At 33.6% G+C, this 18,589-nt stretch overlaps 1 protein-coding gene across 1 annotated transcript in view; it reads right to left on the reverse strand.

Annotated features, from left to right (window-relative positions):
* NCAM2 (neural cell adhesion molecule 2) overlaps positions 1–18,589 on the reverse strand; it is a 225,875-nt gene that overhangs the window by 198,188 nt on the left and 9,098 nt on the right. The window contains 4 exon segments of the mRNA XM_060098789.1: positions 4,581–4,718; positions 10,899–11,042; positions 12,980–13,186; positions 16,997–17,071. Of these exon segments, the coding sequence (XP_059954772.1) occupies positions 4,581–4,718; positions 10,899–11,042; positions 12,980–13,186; positions 16,997–17,071 (564 nt within the window).

The raw sequence follows: 18,589 nt of genomic DNA on the forward strand, positions 1-18,589 counted from the left end.
CTTTGTCTTTTAGCACAGACCCTACTTATCTCTGACTTGAACTCATTTCTTCTCCTTGCCTCCATCCTTCTCTCTCTCAGGTACCCATCTCTTAAATGGCAGCTCACCTTTGTCTCTTAGAAGAAAGTCCATAGTCCCCCATTATCTGGCCCCTCCTGCTTTGCAGCTACATCTCCACCTAATCCCCAAATCAACTGGCTAACATCACCATCACTCTCTCCCTAAAACTTTCATATTCTGGTAACAGTTAAGGTATTAGATCTTTTTTCACATCCTACACTCTTTTTGCTTTTGCAGATGCTATTTTATCTGTCTACAATACATTTCTCCTCTTTTTTCTACAAAATAATACTTTTTCATCAATAGATTTATACCAAACACCAAGTCTCTTCTTGTGCTACATTAGGTTCCCCTTCTTATTATAAAAGAGGCTGTAAATATCTATAAAAAATGCACTTACTATATGTTCTTGTCTTCAGCAACTCCATAAACAATCAGGGAATTTAGGAAAGTTGATTATTTTAAGTTTTTGAGATAAAACTATAAGTGCCTTGAGGGATATAATGCTCTATTAGATCTGTTAGTATTCTGAGCCTAACAAAGTATGAAAAATATAGCCAGCAGTTCTTATTTACCTGCTGAATAAATATATAAGTGCAATAAAAAATAACATCAAAACTATAGTCAAAAATATTAATTCAGGGCTTCCCTGGTGGCACAGTGATTGAGAGTCCACCTGCTGATGCAGGGGACATGGGTTTGTGCCCCAGTCCGGGAAGATCCCACATGCCGTGAAGCAACTGGGCCCGAGAGCCATGGCTGCTTAACCTGCACGTCCAGAGCCTGTGCTCCACAACGGGAGAGGCCACAACAGTGAGAGGCCTGTGTACGGAAAAAAAAAAAAAAAAAAAAAAAAAAAAAAAAAAAAAAGCCACTGGCATTGAATTTGTCTGCTTTTCTGTGATAAAAAATAACTCTAAAATCTCAGGGTTTAAAAATGTGTTTTACTTCTTATTTATGTTATGTGTTTGCACCTGCAGATCATCTGTGACTCTGCTCCACGTGTCTTCTCCATTATTCCCAAGGTAAAGGAGAAGTCTCTGTTAGGGTCATGCTATTTTCATGGCAGGAGGAAAGTGCAAGAGAAGTAATATGTGATTCTTCCTGAAGCTTAATTTCAGCCATAGTGTATATCATGTTTGCTTATATGCCAATGGCTAGAGCAAGTCATATCATCAATTGGGTGGAGATGCATAATCCTTCCACTGTGGGAGCACCACACTTCACATGGCAATGAGCAGTGATGTATAACCTCTTAAAGGGAGGAGAGATAAAGATTTTTGAAAAACTATATACAGTCATTGAGAAATATCATAAGGAATTCATAGAGGGAGTTAAGGGGGAAAAAAAGATCCTTAACATTTGGTATGGCTGGTACTATAAACTAACAAGGATACCTTTTAACTAATTGTTGAAAAAATAGACTATGCATTGGAAGAAAGGAAATGTGAGGGAAAAGTTGCAAAGAGCAAACAATGGAAAAGAGAAGAGCTTCTTCCAGAGCCAGGACTTGCCAAGAAAGCAGTGAATGTGAGGAACATTTGACTGGAGTATTTGGTTGGGACTTCAATATACTTAGAGATGAAAGGGGTTGAAAAAAAGTCCACGATAATGTCCAAATTAGCAAGAATAAAAACTAGTAGCAAATAAGAGAGAGATATGCATTATAAATTGGGGAAAGAAGCATGTAATAAGTCAAATATTGTAACTGAAGAAAAATAAGATAATGTGGATAAAGTTGGTGCTTTTATTTTATTATTAATTTTTGCAACCTCAAAGTTTTCATTGAATGTCTGCAAGAGGTTTTGTAGGAGGTAAATAATAAAGGATACTTTTAGAGAGGGCTCAAGATTTAAAAGGAGTAGGTAAGCAGGGCAAGAGTCAATAAGACTGGAGAGAATGATTTTTTTGACTGAAGTAAAGGCAAAATGTGAGAGAAAAGCACAGCTGTCTGGTAGCATTAGTCAATGCATTGACAGGGTCCAACTGCATCATCCAGAAAGGGGAATAAATCAATGGTTGATTTTGTGGACACTGTTATTTTGAAGAAATTGGTTCCAGGAATTCTAAGATATGGGAGTTTGTGACCATAACAGGGAAATGTGACTAATAAGAAGAAGTGGAGATAAAGCAGTGTTCTAGTAAAGAAGGTCAGATTAGGACATATAACTGATTCTGTTAGAGGAAAAGTGATAGTGGAAGGAGGGTGGTTTGCTTTGGAGGCCAGTGTGATGCGGTCACAACAGGATATTACATACATGATTGATGTGAGTTGCACAAAAGAACACATTCCAGTGTTTATCTCCTTATGAACCCCAAAATAATAAGTATAGACATAGAAATAAATATTCCAGATTGGATGCAGATCATGATAGACTTAAAGGTTCAAACTTTGTTAATTGAACCCACTCATACCTAAATAATCCTTCCTTTAAGAAAAATGTAATCACATTTAAACACTCACAGATAATCTAGTGTGGAGATAGATTAGAACATGTTATAACTATATTAAAGTAGAAATTACAATAGCAGAATGGATAATAAAGGCTTAATATGCTACACCTGCTAGATGACGTTTCCTTTTTCACATCAGACTCAAATTAATGTTTTAGTGTAAAAATATATGCATAATTTTACATATACATACATATATAACATACAGCATAGTACATATTTATATACTGCTTCCTATAAGCTTAGTCCTTTCTTAAAAAAACTTTATATTATTAACTAATATTATAACCCACATTTTCATAAGAGCATACTGAGCACAAGGTCTTTCCCGTGACAAAATACACATATATTTCCTGCCTTAGATTCTTTCAGAAACAAAGGACAGTAAATGGTTAAGTCAATACTTAAGAAACTAAATAGCCACTGTAAGTTACCTTTGTTCATTGTACATAATAAAGAGGGAGACATATTAGAAATATTTATAGATATAAAAATATAGATATATAGATACAGTTACAAACATAGTACTCATCTCCATATTTAAACCTATTCTTAATGCACTGAAATTTTCCTCTTGGGCTGAAGGCCAAAACTTCCATCGATGATAGCACTCGATAAATACCAGATTCTGCACACCAAAAAAAGGCTCTGAAAGTCTTCTCTCAGGAGGCCTGACACTTTGGACTCACCCATGAGCATGTGCAGTTTCTACCCACCTGCCTAATAACCATCTGGTCTATTCCATTATGTTATCCATGAATCTCAATTAATTATAGACTTAGAGGAGGAGAGAAAAAAGTCTCAGTGATTTAATATTCTCTTTACCTTTCAGCATGAATTTTGTGGTTAAAATACCTTCACTCCAGGAAAGGAAAAACCAAATAACTCTTTTAGATCTATATGCTATTCCTGGTGTTGTTCTCCAGTCTCTTCAAGAAACTGGAGAGATAGCTCATGGTGGGAGGTGCATAGGATATGGAAGAAGACACTGATTTATGTTTCCCCTTCCCAGCCCTAACTGATAGAAAACTCATGGCTAACTCTTTAAATTCATATTTTGTCTATTCCAGAAAGAACAAATTACATTCTGCTTCTAGAATCCTGTGATTATGGTTATTTCTAATTTATTTTAAAACAGAAGAAAAAAGTCCAAGTGCATTTGTGTAGTGTTACTACTAGTATTTCCATATGGCTGAAGCATGGGTTACCTATGAGCAGATGGTTAGAGAAGGTAGCTGATGATCATAAAAGACTTCCTATACCATGAAGAGTGGTTTTTATTTTGTCTTGAAGGTAATGGAAAACACTGACAATTTTAAGTGTTGAAAGGTTGATAGGACAGAAAGTTGGAATTGTGAAATTGAGAGTACAGAAAACAAACAACTTACAGCCACACAAGAAAAATACAAAAAAAGAAGTGGAAAGGGCAGCACTCATGGAAAGCATGGTAGGGAAAATAGAGTATATTTGATAGATGTTAAAGAAATACAGTGCGCATCTTGGTGACACATTAGATTACCAAAGTGGAGATAACTAGGATAACATTAATCTATCTTCTGCCTCACAGAATGTCATGTTAACCCAGGCATGCAATAGAGTAAAGAAGCCAAATTTGGAGGAAGAAATGTCATCTTGATGTCATAAACTTAGCTATTAACGTCCATTAATATTTCAAAGGGTAACTATGTATTCAATTATATAATTTGGTAAAACCTGCAAATACTGTTAATTAGTTGAAGCAAGTAATTAATATAATTTAAAAGTAAAATCTAGTATCATACTTTACTGTATTTCATTTGACATACTTTCAACAACCACAAAGCCAGAAAAAAGCAACTACTCCCTTATAGACTCTTTGTAAAAGAGGATGACAAATAAGTCATAGATCCTGCCCTTGAGGTTGTAATACAATGTAACAGATGCTACCCTAGAGCTGAGGAGTTTTCCTCTAGGTATAGAAGAGGTTTATTAGGGAAGTCTTGAGTGCTGAATTTACATGGTTGCCCTTTTAATAAACATATTGCTAAATGCAACAAAAAGATACATACTAATTATTATCTGCTTACCATTAACAATAACGATGATATCACGGAAGTCAATTTCTCCCCTAGCCTCCACTCTTCCTTCACACCTGTATATACCTTCATCACTTTTATTGATGTTGAGAATCTGCAGATTATTGTTGGCTAAGATAGCAAACCGATCTGTAAGGTAAGCGAAGGGGAGGAAATGATATCAGTAATTGAAGGCAGAGTCCAGCATGCTTTAAATTGCTAAGTGTTAAAATATGGAACTTGTCTAACATTATCAAACTTTTCATCAACAAACAAATTCAAACTTGAAAGTAAAATATAGTTTCATGACTTCAATTTTTCCACTCTATACTGCCTGGTTACACATTTTTTTCAAAAATACATTCGAGACTTTATCTCCACATAACATGGTTAGGCTATTATTTTGCCCTTGGTACTTTGAACGCAGAAATGATACACAAAACTACAAAGGCAAGAGATCAGATACAGCAGACACAAAGACGTTTTGACTGTAAATATGTAGTAACTTGGGTAAGGAAAAGAGTTAGAAAATTGACTGAATATCCTTCCTCACACAATAATTAAACTAATAATTGCACATACCCTGAGGAGGCAGCTAAAATATATAATAATATTCAAGTCACGTAGAGGGCATATAAAATGGTTGTATCTCAGATTTATTTGAAAGATTTTTTTTTTCTAAATGCAAGATCATCCATTTTAGGAAGGAACAGATTAGACTTCATTAATTTTACCTCGATTCCATTTTATGTGTGAGTATATGCACATGCATAAATACAAAACTAAGCTGTTATAGGGCATGCATTAGCTGATTGATGAAAATAACCTGGCTAGCCTAAGTAACATCGCAGCCTGACAGTATTTTCCATAATGCCTGGCTTAGTTTTTAATCATCACAATTTTGTTGCAGTCTTTGCAGTCTTAACAACTTTCTTCTTCTTATCAAGTAAAGAATGTTCTCATATCCAGTTCTGTTTTGAAACATGTTATAAATGTAATATCCTAAATTTCATTAATCAATTCATCCATAGATATCATCGAACATCATCTCTTTGCTAGGTACTGTATTTGGATACATTGATGAATAAGAGAAAGCATCCTTGACCCCTTTGGGACCTTTGGTAAGGTAGAAATGTCATTAACTTAAGCTCCCCACCTCTGGATATCTACTGTTAAAGCTACTTCTTGAGACTCTTCCAATATTTATTGTTCTTCTCCTATCTGCTGGCTTAATACAGATATTAGGGCAAACATAGAAGCCACATGAGAAAATGGTCCAGTCTCCCTCAACCTAGATCACTGAAAGGATGGAAGGATAGAATCCTGCCTCTGCCCCTGCTGTCAATTGGACTTTGCGTGAGTGAGAAATAAATTGCTATGACATTAAGCCATTCGTATTTGGGGTTCATTTTTCACAGCAATTCCTTAAGTCAAAGTAGAAGTTTGGGCTTTAAATACAAATAAGGAAGTTATCAGACTATAGTAGGTCATTAAAATAGGTGAGCATGTGGTTATTCATTGTCTAAGATATAGTTAATAAGAAATGGAAATGTGTAGATTCTGAGGCTACCTCAGAAAGAAAATACCAGTTACAAGGCTACAGATACATAATTTTCAGCCCAGGAAGTATAAACTTTCCTCAAATATTTATTTCACCTTTTGGGTAACCCTAAGAAGAGATACAAAACTTTTTATGCAGATGCTTTCCCCTGGTACATTTTCTCACCAAAGAAGAGACTGGAGAGAAAGAAAGGCAATCTGCAAGAAATATAAATTATAGTAAGTCCTGGAATAACTCAGAACTCTTAAAAATGCATGACATTTCAAAGTAAATGTAAAAAAAATCTATTCAAGTGTGTTGCTGGAAATTAGAATGAGCATCAATTACAGTTGACCCTTGAACAACACAGACTTGAACTGTGCAGATCCACTTATATGGGAACCTTTTTCAATAGTAAATACAGTACTACACAATCCGAAGTTGACTGAATCTGAGGATGCAGAACTGAACCACAGATATGGAGGGACCTCGGATAAGGAGGACCAACTATAAATTATACTTGAATTTTTGACTGAATGTTGAGTCGGCACCCTAACCCGTGTGTTGTTCATGGGTCAACTGTATGAATTAAAAAGTTCAAATTTAGAGAGGGATGTAACGAGCCATAACTAAATCATTGTAATATTATGTTTTCTAACTCACTAAAATATGTATCATCCTTAACTAAAAATTCTAAGTATATGTGTAAAGTCCATGGAATGATGTTAGCAAACTCTCAAACCAAAGAGCATTATAAATATGTATTTACAAAAAGCATTTGAAGAAAGCACTGCTTCAATCAATCACACATAACTATGGATATTGGAACTATTTAACTATTAGAGATGATCTATTTATCTCAGTTTTACAGACATCCACATTTTTATTATTGCAGTAAGAAAATAAATTAAATCAAATTATACACAATAAGGTGTCTGCTTTATGTTTCTTTAAGCAGGTTATTTTTTTAAAGTCCTCTTTTCTTCTCATTCCACAACACTGAATGGCTTGCCTCATCTACTCCTATGCCTTCAACTTATATTTTGATGATTCACAATTTTTCTCCAGACCAGATGATTCCTGTGATTCCAGAATTGTGCAAGAGTCAACCAGATGTACGAACTTAGAAGGGTTGTAAATACTTCAATCTCAGCATGTTTAAAATTTGGCTTACTAGCTCCACCTGAAATTTCTCATATGGTACTCTCCAGTTCTGTCTTCACAGGTCTTTACATTGAGCTAGTTGCCCAAGACAAATTCCTTGAGTCATCTTTGACTTATCCATCTCTCTTAGTGTGCATATCCAATCAAACCCATATCCTATCACTTCTCCCTTTATTATTTCTTAGTCTAGAATCTACTTTTCCCTCAGCAATTATTTCATTTGGATTTGAACTGTTCTCATTGCCTGGAGCTTGGCCTTGACTCTCATCCAATTCATTCTCCTCACTGAAGTACTGATATCCTTCTCAATACATATTAGATGATGTCACTGCCTTAATTAAAACCCTTTAGTGATGTCACCTTTGGATAGATTCTAAACTTCTCAATAGAGACGTCAAGGCCATATTGACTTGGCTCAACCTTCGAAGTTTCCAGTTTCCTTTCTTATTAGTCTTTATTTACAAATCCTAGTTATTGTAAGTGTTCTAGTTGTACTTATTCATAAATTCTAGTTACAATGAACTTAATTCAGTTTCTGAAACGTGCCCCTCATGATTTCACCTCTGGGCCATTGTATATGGTGTCCTCTCCTCTTGAAAAGTCTCCACCATTCTCTAGCTGGCTAATCCCTTTTCATCTTTAAAGGTTGCTTTTCTCTCTCAGCAGGCACCTTGAACGCTCTCCTCTGCCCTAACTAGTTCAGGTGCTCACTCTTTATCATCTTCTATCACTGCATTTTCCTTATCATAAACCCCAACATACCTTGTTTTCATTGATCGATTTTTTTCCACTAGATTATTAATATGCTGAGGGTAGTGGGCTTGTTCATCGTTTTAACCATGAATTGCCACCTTCTAGTACACTAGATGAAATATACTAAGTGCTCAATAACTGTTTAATGACTTTTTATACTGGAAGTAGATTTCATACAAATTTTATTGAACAAGATGATTTTATCCATAGTTTTTGATGCCCAAAGGGTACTTCATTAGAAAATGCTCAAAACGTTTAGGAAGTTTCAGAGATAACTTTCAAAATGGCTGAGGTAGAATGGGCAACTGCAATAGCATATCCTTCTATCAGGGTGGAGACTAAAAGACAGGATATTCAACTTTTATAACAAAATGTCATCTTTCCTCCCTAAATACTTTGATTCTTTAGCATATGGATTTCCTTTCAACAAATAACATGGTAAACCTCCACTTTGAGTAGTCTGTGGGAGCATTAATTCTGCATATTTGTCACACAGCTGCTACCAAAACATGGTTAATAAGATGGACATTTTCAAACCTTCATTGTTTCATATGGAGACCTTAAACTTTATTCCTATGCCACACTAAGGCCTCAGAAAGTTATCTGTACACACTGCATTATTCTAAATCCCCATATATGTTCCTTTCACGGTTGTAAACCTAATCTTATTTCATTAGTTTTAATAAAAGGATCACATAAAGTATAAAAATCTGAAGAATATTACTTCTTATAAATCTGTTATGAATGTAATAAGTGTTTGAAAATGAAGTATGTGGCAAGTTTCTCAAATATTAAAAGGTTAGAAAAGTTTGTTCATCTTCACAATTCCCCTACATCCTTTACATCCCAAAGTCAGAACAAATTTTACGTCCTTTTTAAAAACTTGTATTTTGCCTTCCCTGCAACTCAGCATTAAGTTTCTATGTTTAACTGGTTCCCAAGAATTAAAAACTCAATGAGAAGGAACAAGAAAAATAAATGTTATTTATTGAGAATCTGATATAGAGTCAAATATTTTATTCATTCAGTTAACAAATATTTATGAGCCTATCTTACTTAAAACTCAAACCGTTGTTCAAAATGCATATAGTAATTTACTGTTTACAGATGAAAAATCCGAATTAGGTACAGAGCAGTTAGAAAAGTTGTTTGAAGCTTTAAGGACAAGGAAAGAGTAGAGCCATAATGGAATTCCAACTTCACAGCATTTCATCCTGGGATACTTGGAAAAAATGTGTAAGCTGTAGCATAAAAGCATCACTCCTCCATCAGCACTGTACTTGACCATCAATCTTTGCTTTGAGGCTTTAACTGTCTTTTATTTTTTTTTCTGTAATCAGACAATTAATCATTAGATTTTATCCCCAAATAAATTGCAAAAAGTAGATATTATAGGGCAACCTCTGGTGTTCACGGATGCCAATGAATGAACTGTCTTTAGGCTTGAATTCTATCTGACTACTTAACTGGGGGGATCATCTGCTCAGGGAAGATGGAGATGCTGATTGGTGCCCTGGGTCCATTCAGTCAAGACCTTGCCAGTGCCTGCTGCACACACTCTCTGCCCAGAGGCCTACAGTCAGCATCAATTTAACTGTCTTTTAAAAAATAAAACTCATTTCAAAACCATCTTGTAATTATGGTTTACAGTAAACCAGATGTACACTTGAAGCCTAAGATGTAGGTAATCTGAAAATGTTTAGACATTGTCATTTAACTGCTATGAAAGAATTGCCTTTTCTTTATTATTGAGGGGAAGAAAGCAGAAAATATACTGCACAATTTACTCATGAAATTTATTAGTAAAACCTAAAGCAGTTATCTGAAAATAAAGAGGAAATAAAGTATTATATCTCATTAACTTACTATAATAGAAAAAAGAGTTTTAGTCAATAACTGACAAGCAGTGAAAATGCCAAGTCAAGAAAAATTCTCTCAGATTAAAAAAAAAGTACTCTCATGATCATGATACGTTCTCTGTACATATTCAAAAACAGAAACCCTCTGCCTTCTCTCCCTTATGTTGTAGAAGTTTCATCTCTTAGAAACACAAAACAAAATCATCCAAGATAGAAAGCATTTTAAAAGATTCAATTATTTTGTACCTCTCTGCAATGCAAGTGCAATGAAAAATATTCTAAATCGAAAATGCTCCCAATTCATAAAGATAAAGTAGCATAATGTAAGCAAATCATGCATCAATTTCAGATGTCATTTTATTCTGGAACTTTAGCTCAGTCTGAATCAAAATCATGAAGACAATTGAAATGAATGTACTCTTCTTTCTATTATCCATATTCATCTTATTATAATATTTAGAATATGTAGGTATCTTTGAAAGAACAGGGACAGAATAATAAATAGGATTCATAGAGATATTATTATAAGTTTACACATAATAAACCCATGGGATTGTTTGAATTATAATATGTAGAATTTCAATAGATCAGGATTGATTCCTTTATTTGTTTAGTATCTTTGAACTGCTTGTATATCATTTTTTCTTGATCTAGAGCAGGAGTCAGCAAAGTTTTTTCTGTAATCTCCAGAAAATAACTATTGCAGGCTTTGTAGGACAAACCATCTGTGTCACAGCTGTTCAGCTTTGTTCCCAAAGTAGCCATAGACAATATGTAACAATTGAGTTTGGCTGAATTTTCATAACACCTTAAAAAAACAGGAAAGGAGCTGAATTTAGACTGAGGGCCATAGTTTGCCAACCTCTAGTTTAGAGTTTTGAGGTTCTCAAAAAACAGGTGTTTGAGGCTTAGGGTCAAACAATCTAATTGCTTATTTACTCAGGTAGATTCGGTCTTTTAAAAAATTGCAATATTGTTAGAACATATAACTTAGAGAGTTACCAAAATACTAACTGTCGGAAATAGCGGTGACTTCCTCATTATGATACAACCAGCTGACAACAGGTGCAGGCGAACTGCTGACTCGGCAAACCACTTCTGCATTCTCTCCTTGTTTGAACTCTTGAGGAGACACCACTTCTCTGAAAGTGAGTTTTTCTGTATAAAGAAAGTAAAACAAACCATACAAGTATTATTGCTTATTTCTTCCAATAGCATATTTCAGAATCCGTGTTTATTGATGCTGTAATAAAATAATTAGGTAAATCTAGATCCTTTAAAACCTTAAACCAGATCATCTAATTCTCCTACCCAATAAATTCCATCTCACTGAGAATAAAATCCAAAGTCCTTACAATGCCACACTAGGTCCTGTATGAACTGGAGTCTGCCCCACAATTGTGATCCCAATGTTTCTTCTCTCCTCCTAGCTGCTGCTTCAGGCAGTTCCTTGAACACTCCATATTTGTTCTTATTCTGGGGCATTTGCACTCTCTTAAATTCCTTCAAATTTCTGCGCAACCTCCACATACAAAATAGCCATCTCCCTACGTCTCTAAACCACTTAATTTCATTCCTATAGAATCTTATAGCATATATGTCTAGCATTTAAGCATTAGTTTTAGCTTACTTTTTGTCTATCTCTGCCCACTAAAATGTTGGCACCAAGTGGCCAGTGATATTTTCTGTTTTAGTCACTAATGTCTTTAGGAATTAGAATATTGTCTGCCATGCAGTAGACATACAATAAGTGTATTGAATGAATGTATGAATATGGATATTTATGCTTGATGAGAAATTTTCACAAAAGTAATTCATTGTTCTTGCTAAGAAAAAACAATGTTTTTTTTTTACCTTCACAAATAAGGCACTAGGGATCTTCCTTTGTATCATTTCAAAGGACACTTCTTTCCAGATACTAGTCTATAAAATGATGATTTTAACTTAATTCTTTGTTATTTATGAAATTGGTAAAGTAAATGGTCATATAAATAAGTAAAACATCTTTCCTTAAGGAGATTAGAAACTAACAGAAGGGAAAAAAAATCAAATCAGGAAAAATGAGGGCAACAATACTCCAACAGATTGCCCCACTCATCTAAGAGGAAGCCTTGCTCTGGTGTTGCTTTGGCCTTTTTTCCCCGTATGCTATTTCTAGAATAACAAAAACAAAGCTATAAGGAAGAGATGTCTTATGAGCTAGTATTCTAAAACTCTTTTATAATTTTTCACTGGTAGAAATAACAACTACCACAAATTAATTGTAAGGCAAAGTTCTAAGCACTTTATGCAAGAGGTAATGTAGTCCTCAAAGCAAATCTATGCATGATGTAGGTACTAAAATTATATCTATTTTATAGACGAGGAAATTGAAACAGAGAGGTTACGTGATTGCTCAAGGCCACAGGTGTAATTGATAGACCCTGGTTTCAAACCCTGGGAGTCAATGAGCTTCAGTGTTCCTAAACAGGTTAACAATTCCTAAAAGTGAGAAATTGAAAAGGAATGTAGGAAGCAATCAATCTCAAGTCGTAAAATGAACTGTTAAGTGTAGAAAACCTTGCTACTAAAAATGCCTGGAGTTGAAGAATCTGGTTAGATGTTATTCTTCATTAGACGAGTTTTCAGTTTTTATTCTGTCTAAAGCCTGTCAGCTGACCCTTCCCCAGTTCTCATTCTAGATTGGTCACTGTTATCACATAGGTAATTTTATTTGTTCTAGTCATGATCTTTTTTTTGAAAGTGATAAAAAGCACTCCCAGTAAATTTTATAGAACTAAATAAAGTACTGATTTCTATTTACCCAACAGATTCTTAACGGCACCAAAAAAATAAAACATTTTCATCTATATTATTTAGCCAACAGAATTGGCTCCACCTATGTATTTATAATCCACTATAATCTATTATCGATTTTATTTTAGAGATGTACTGTGGTAAAATAGAAATAAGCTGATATCTGTAAAGGTCTTAGCACATTGTCCATCACATAGTTAGTTCTTAATGAGTGTTAGTTTCTATTCTTAAGTACATTTTAATTTGATTTTTATAAGAACGTATTTTCAATCAATAAAACTTATAAATACATGACTTACGGTAAATTTCCAAAACAACTGTGGCTTCTTGTGTCTGTCCTTTGGCATCTGTTGCTTGACAACGATATATCCCTGCATCTTCTATATTTGCGTTGTAGATGGTTAATCGTGATCTAATACCTTCCTTTTGCACTGAAACCCTCTGTGTTGAAATTATCTTCTCTCCTTGAGGATTATACCAGTCTATACTCTCAGGTTCACCAATTACTGCAAAGAGCCATGGAAAAGAAATTTTGAAAATATGTTTCAAGTGTTTGTTTTGACACTGGCATTTATTATCATGTAACAACTTTAACAATTTAGAAAAAAATGTAAATGGAAGACTGGAAGTCTGAAAATCTTACAATATCAAAAGTAAACACAAATGCTAACACACATGTTATCCTTATTTATCCAACATTGAGGTTTCAATCTCGGTTGAGTAACAAAACCCAGAGGAAACTTCCAGTATGATATTTAAGCTATGATAGTGTAAACTTTACCACGGAAATCTATGGATTATTACTACACAAGTACTGAAAGTGCCTTGGCAACTGAGTCCAACATTAATTCCACTAAATAGGTATAATCTAAACAGAAACACGATTACTAACATAATTTCACCTGCTCAATTCTTTTTACTAGGGTCAGGAAATAGCACTTTTTTCCCTGTTACAGCAGAGCTCATAAAAACGTAAATAATTTATGAAATAAAATTTGGCTTTTGTTAATACAGAATTTTGAATTAATTTCCCAAGTTGTTAAACTTGTATAGATAAGGCCAATGACTATTTTTTTAAATGGAGCCCTAATCTTCTCTTTTCCCAATTGAAATGAGTAGTTTCACCATTTTAATCTAAAACTGTTAACTATTTAATCATATGATAATTAGAATGCATTGAAATGATACTTATAGTGCTAGGCAATTACAACCAAATCATTACAGGGTAAACATTTATTTAAGTTTTCCAATTCAGAATCTAGGTTATTATCCTCTTCGTAAAAGCTGAAGCTTCCTGTGTTGGCTTTTAGTCACCAAAAGGATGTATTTCACCTAATTACTTGAGAGATAATTTGTGGAAGCAGCATACACTATTAACTCAAAAGTATCAGGAGAAAATGCATAAAGTTATATAACATCTTCAGGACCTTTTTGAAGAGAATTATTCCTTCTCATTTTTTTTCCCCAAGATATGGCTTTAGAAACAAATTGTCTTCCTTCTTATATCAAATTAGACATGATGGAGAAAAAAGTATGAAATAAGTTTAGTTAAATCTTAAATAAATCTTAGTTATGTTATCTTCAGTTTTTCTGAACAGAACCATAAAACCATAGTAGTTACAGGATAACTCATTTGGGGGAGGTATTTGTTTTAATTCCCTCCTCTATCGAGAAGTTACAAAAGAATAACTTAAATGTGCATTACTTTAAGTTTCAGCAATAGAAAACCTCACGTTATACAGTAATTGTACAGGATATTCTGTGAAATATTTTGGACATTTTCATTCTTAATGATATGGAATAAAATTTCATGGAGAGTTTATTCTGTATTTTCATAGAGCAGTCATAATTCTCTTTTTTCTGGCAACTCAAATAATTTCCAATAAAACTTTGCATGTTATTTTACTGAAAAGACTGGGCTATTGGATTAATTAATAAGTAGTATTAAACTTATTTTCTTGAAAATGTAATATAAAAATTCATTTGCTATACATGACACATTCTTATTTAGTTCTGTGAGGGTATGACTGAACTAGGCTGGGTCCTGGGAACTGGGACACTTTGAGACAGAGCTTGCACCTGAACAAACCTTTCCTGGAGCAACAATATACAAAGAAACTATAAGGGACTAAAAATAACTGCAAGCATGTACAGCTGGGACAAATTATGAACAAGATACAAAAAGGCCAAATTCCAACTGCTACATCTGAGGTGCTGGGAGCAAAAGCATGGTGCTACGTGTGAACTAAGCATGATTCCTGCACACAGCAACACCAAGGGGGTGCGCAGACCACCAAAGGGGTGGGCAGACCACTATACCTAAGCCAGCCCGCCAGCCAGACCCACTGATCCACCATTACCCTCATCCTATTTAAGGGATCAGCTCACTCCACCTCAGGGAGCGAGCAAGGGAACTTGTTACTTGTTTTCACTCCCTTGTGCTGCATCAAGAGTCCTTACAAAGCCCTGCCTGAATTCCCCCTCTGGCCTCATTACCAATTTCTATTGATGAAAGTGTCCAAGAACCCAGGTCAGTAACATGACTAACTTCTAGTTGAATTTTAAGACATATTTATTTTATTGAGTTTTAGATGTCTGTGTTCAGGAAACTTTAGAATCATATCAACATAGTCACCATTGTGACTATGTGATAGTCAACTATCACCAGTGATAGAAAAGTACATGCAAGCGTTTTGATTTGCATTGGTTTCCCACATCTTTATTTTTAGATTTTTGTTTTACTACTGTATTTAAGATAAATAAGGCCACTTCCATGACAACAGTACAGCTCTTGATTATACATCTTTATATAAAAGGAAAAAATGTTTAATTGTTTTGCCTTATTATTAAGAGCAAAACTCAACACCACTGAATGACGTTAATTCGTACTTTTAAATTATGTCTTAATTTGACCTTATGAATTATATACATCATATAATTTATATCACAAAAATAGTGCAAATCCAAGAAAATAATACAATTTTATTTTATTTTTCAATTCATTTTTAACGATTTCATTATTCTGTGATCTTGTGATTTAATTGAGCTGTGTGTGTGCATGTGTGCATTTGTGCATATAAAATATGGATAGGGTTTAGAAACAATGAACTATATTCTTATGCCAAGCTGTACTGACATAGTAAATGATGTTGAACCAGTCTCTCCCCTACTCTCTGTTTTTACATTTGCCAATATATAAAAACATGTGTCAACAAGACCTATCAATTCAGACCTTTATTAAGAAGGCAGATATGTGAAGAATCATGGCCTCAATTAGTTGTTCATATTATCTGATATTATTTTTAGATATATTATTATAACTGCTTCTATTTTTTTAATTGTCATAATAATTTAAATAAGCCATGCCATTCTGAAGATAACTTTTATAATGCATTTTATGTCAGAAATGCCTGTTTAATCCAGTTTTGAATTGCTAAGTATAATCAGGAATGGAAGCAATTTTAAAATATACTAAAAAGAAATTTTGGCACTAAATGAATATTCTTAAAACTTTATATGTGAAGGCTTATATGCATGAAAATGAATATGATTATTTTAAATTTTGGCACTAAATGAATATTTGAAAAACTTTATACGTGAAGACTTGTATGCATGAAAATGAATACGATGAATCTAAATAGCAGTAGAATGTGCTCATTTGTGAGTTTTACAATATGTTGAATGGGAATTTGTTGCTTAAGTAGTTAATATCTTCTAGAAGAATTCTACATGTGCATGATTAAACTAGATGAGGTCCATAATAATTTCCCATAGACATTATGATATATAATACTTCTAATTAATAGTCACAAAAATCTTGCAAAACCTTTGCTGATTAAATATCTACTTTTTAAAGGTCACTTTTCATAAGGAAGGATATGATATGCTTTGTCCTAAACTTTTCATTGAAGTGAAACTATAATGCAGGGTGCCATATCTAACTTATTCATAGCATATTTATGAAAATGGTTCAATTATAACATTTACATTCATACTAAGGTTACTATTTAGATAGAAATAATATTTAAATGGATGTAAAAGTTATCACACATACACTATATTTGATAAGTTATTTTCAAAATAAATAATCTACTTGATTTAGTAGTCAAAATTGGTAACTTGAAAGCAACAAATAAAATTCATAGTGTTTAATTGTAAAATATGTTCATTAACACTTTTCCAATCATTATAAGCCCAATGATAATATACAATTTTATTTCTAGAGAATTGACATTTAACTACTTAAATTTAGTCAATATATTATTATTAATAAAGAATAAAACAAGTTATCTGAAAATATTTGTAGAAATACATACCCGTACATGTGAAGAATTTAGATTCTCCCACACTAAGCTCTACTTTGCTAAGTGAAATGGTCACTTGAAGAAGAGCTGAAAAAAATATTTGAGTAAAATTAATTATGGTTTTAAACATGAATGCTAAGATTTTAATACATGGTGTCTATACCACATGATTGAAATAGCAACTATTTACCCTCTTATGCTTTTATTACCTGTAAAGAGAAATGAAAGTTTTGTAAAATACAATTTAACGAATTATATACATTATATTATTATGCACCTTACAAAGAGACCAAATACAGGACTTATTCAAGCTATGTTGAAATTTTTAGTTAAGAAAATGAGCAAATTCATAGACAGCTGTTCCATAGTCACAGACTAGGCATTCTGTGTACTACCAGATTGGACAATAGCTACATAAAATTTTTGCTCAAATTTTGTAAACTTGCTTAAAAAAAGTAAATCCTACACTGTTATTAAAACAATTAAAAATTTAAGTCAAATAGTTTTTGACTACCTACTAAAATATTTCCATGAAAGGAGACAAACACAGGGAAGAGAGGGAGTACTACTACATAAGGAAAGCGGAATAAGCATTTTTTTTCCACATGATAAATTAGTTAAGTGAAGTAACCAGGGCAATGGCAATAACATAGAGGAGATGTTCAAAATGTTTGTTGTCAAATTTGAAATAAAACAGCTGAATATCCTAAAACTTTAGAAGATAATTAAAATTATGTTTTAACATAAATTAAAAGGTTTATGTTTCTAATAATATGGTGGACAAGATAGTGTTACCACTCCCCAAAACCCTGTTCCACCATCCATTTCCCCCCGAAATACATAGCTAATCTTTCAGGAAAGTAATGGTGCCTCAAGGGGAAAAAAAAATGAAGAAAAATCTAAAAATTAGAGTACAAGCCTACACTGGGAATTTGTGGATCATAGTAACTGAAAGGCTCACAGATTGCAGAGAATGGATCCAAGCTTGGCTAGAAGAGGGGATGCTACAGAATACCACCAAACACTAGACAAGGATAAGATTCACCCTTAGTATAAGAAGGGTATAGAATAAATTAGCCTACTGACAAAAGGGAATGACAAGGATAGTTGTCTTTTCTGGCTTGTGTAAAGGACAAATGTTTCTTCTTAAAATGGTTAACCATGGTTCTGCCATATCCCAGGTTTGGGATTTTAAAATTGTAGATACATGTTCCTTGGATAACCCCAAGCTGAAAATTAAAATAAAAAGCCCTCTCACATGTAGGGCTCACAGCTAAGTGGCAGAAGCAAACATAAAATCCCTTCAGAAAATTCAGAAGAGCTAATAGGTCCAGACTCCCCGAGATTTTCATAAATGAACCTCTCTTTAACCTAAACTCACATTCTGACATTGTAAAAAACATGGTGAAATAAGACACTGTGAGCAAGAATTAGTTGAAATAACCTAGAGGAGAAATAGACCCATGAAATTTCAAAACAGGGAATTAGACTAAGAATGTAATGTAGCTATGTTGACAATGTTTAAAGAAATAAAATGTGAAATCAAAAAATCAGAGAACAGAAGAAAATATTTCTCAAGAAAAACTTGTCAAACACGCTATTTAA

This window comes from Mesoplodon densirostris, chromosome 5 (genome assembly GCF_025265405.1).
Source record: "Mesoplodon densirostris isolate mMesDen1 chromosome 5, mMesDen1 primary haplotype, whole genome shotgun sequence".
Classification (NCBI taxonomy): domain Eukaryota; kingdom Metazoa; phylum Chordata; class Mammalia; order Artiodactyla; family Ziphiidae; genus Mesoplodon; species Mesoplodon densirostris.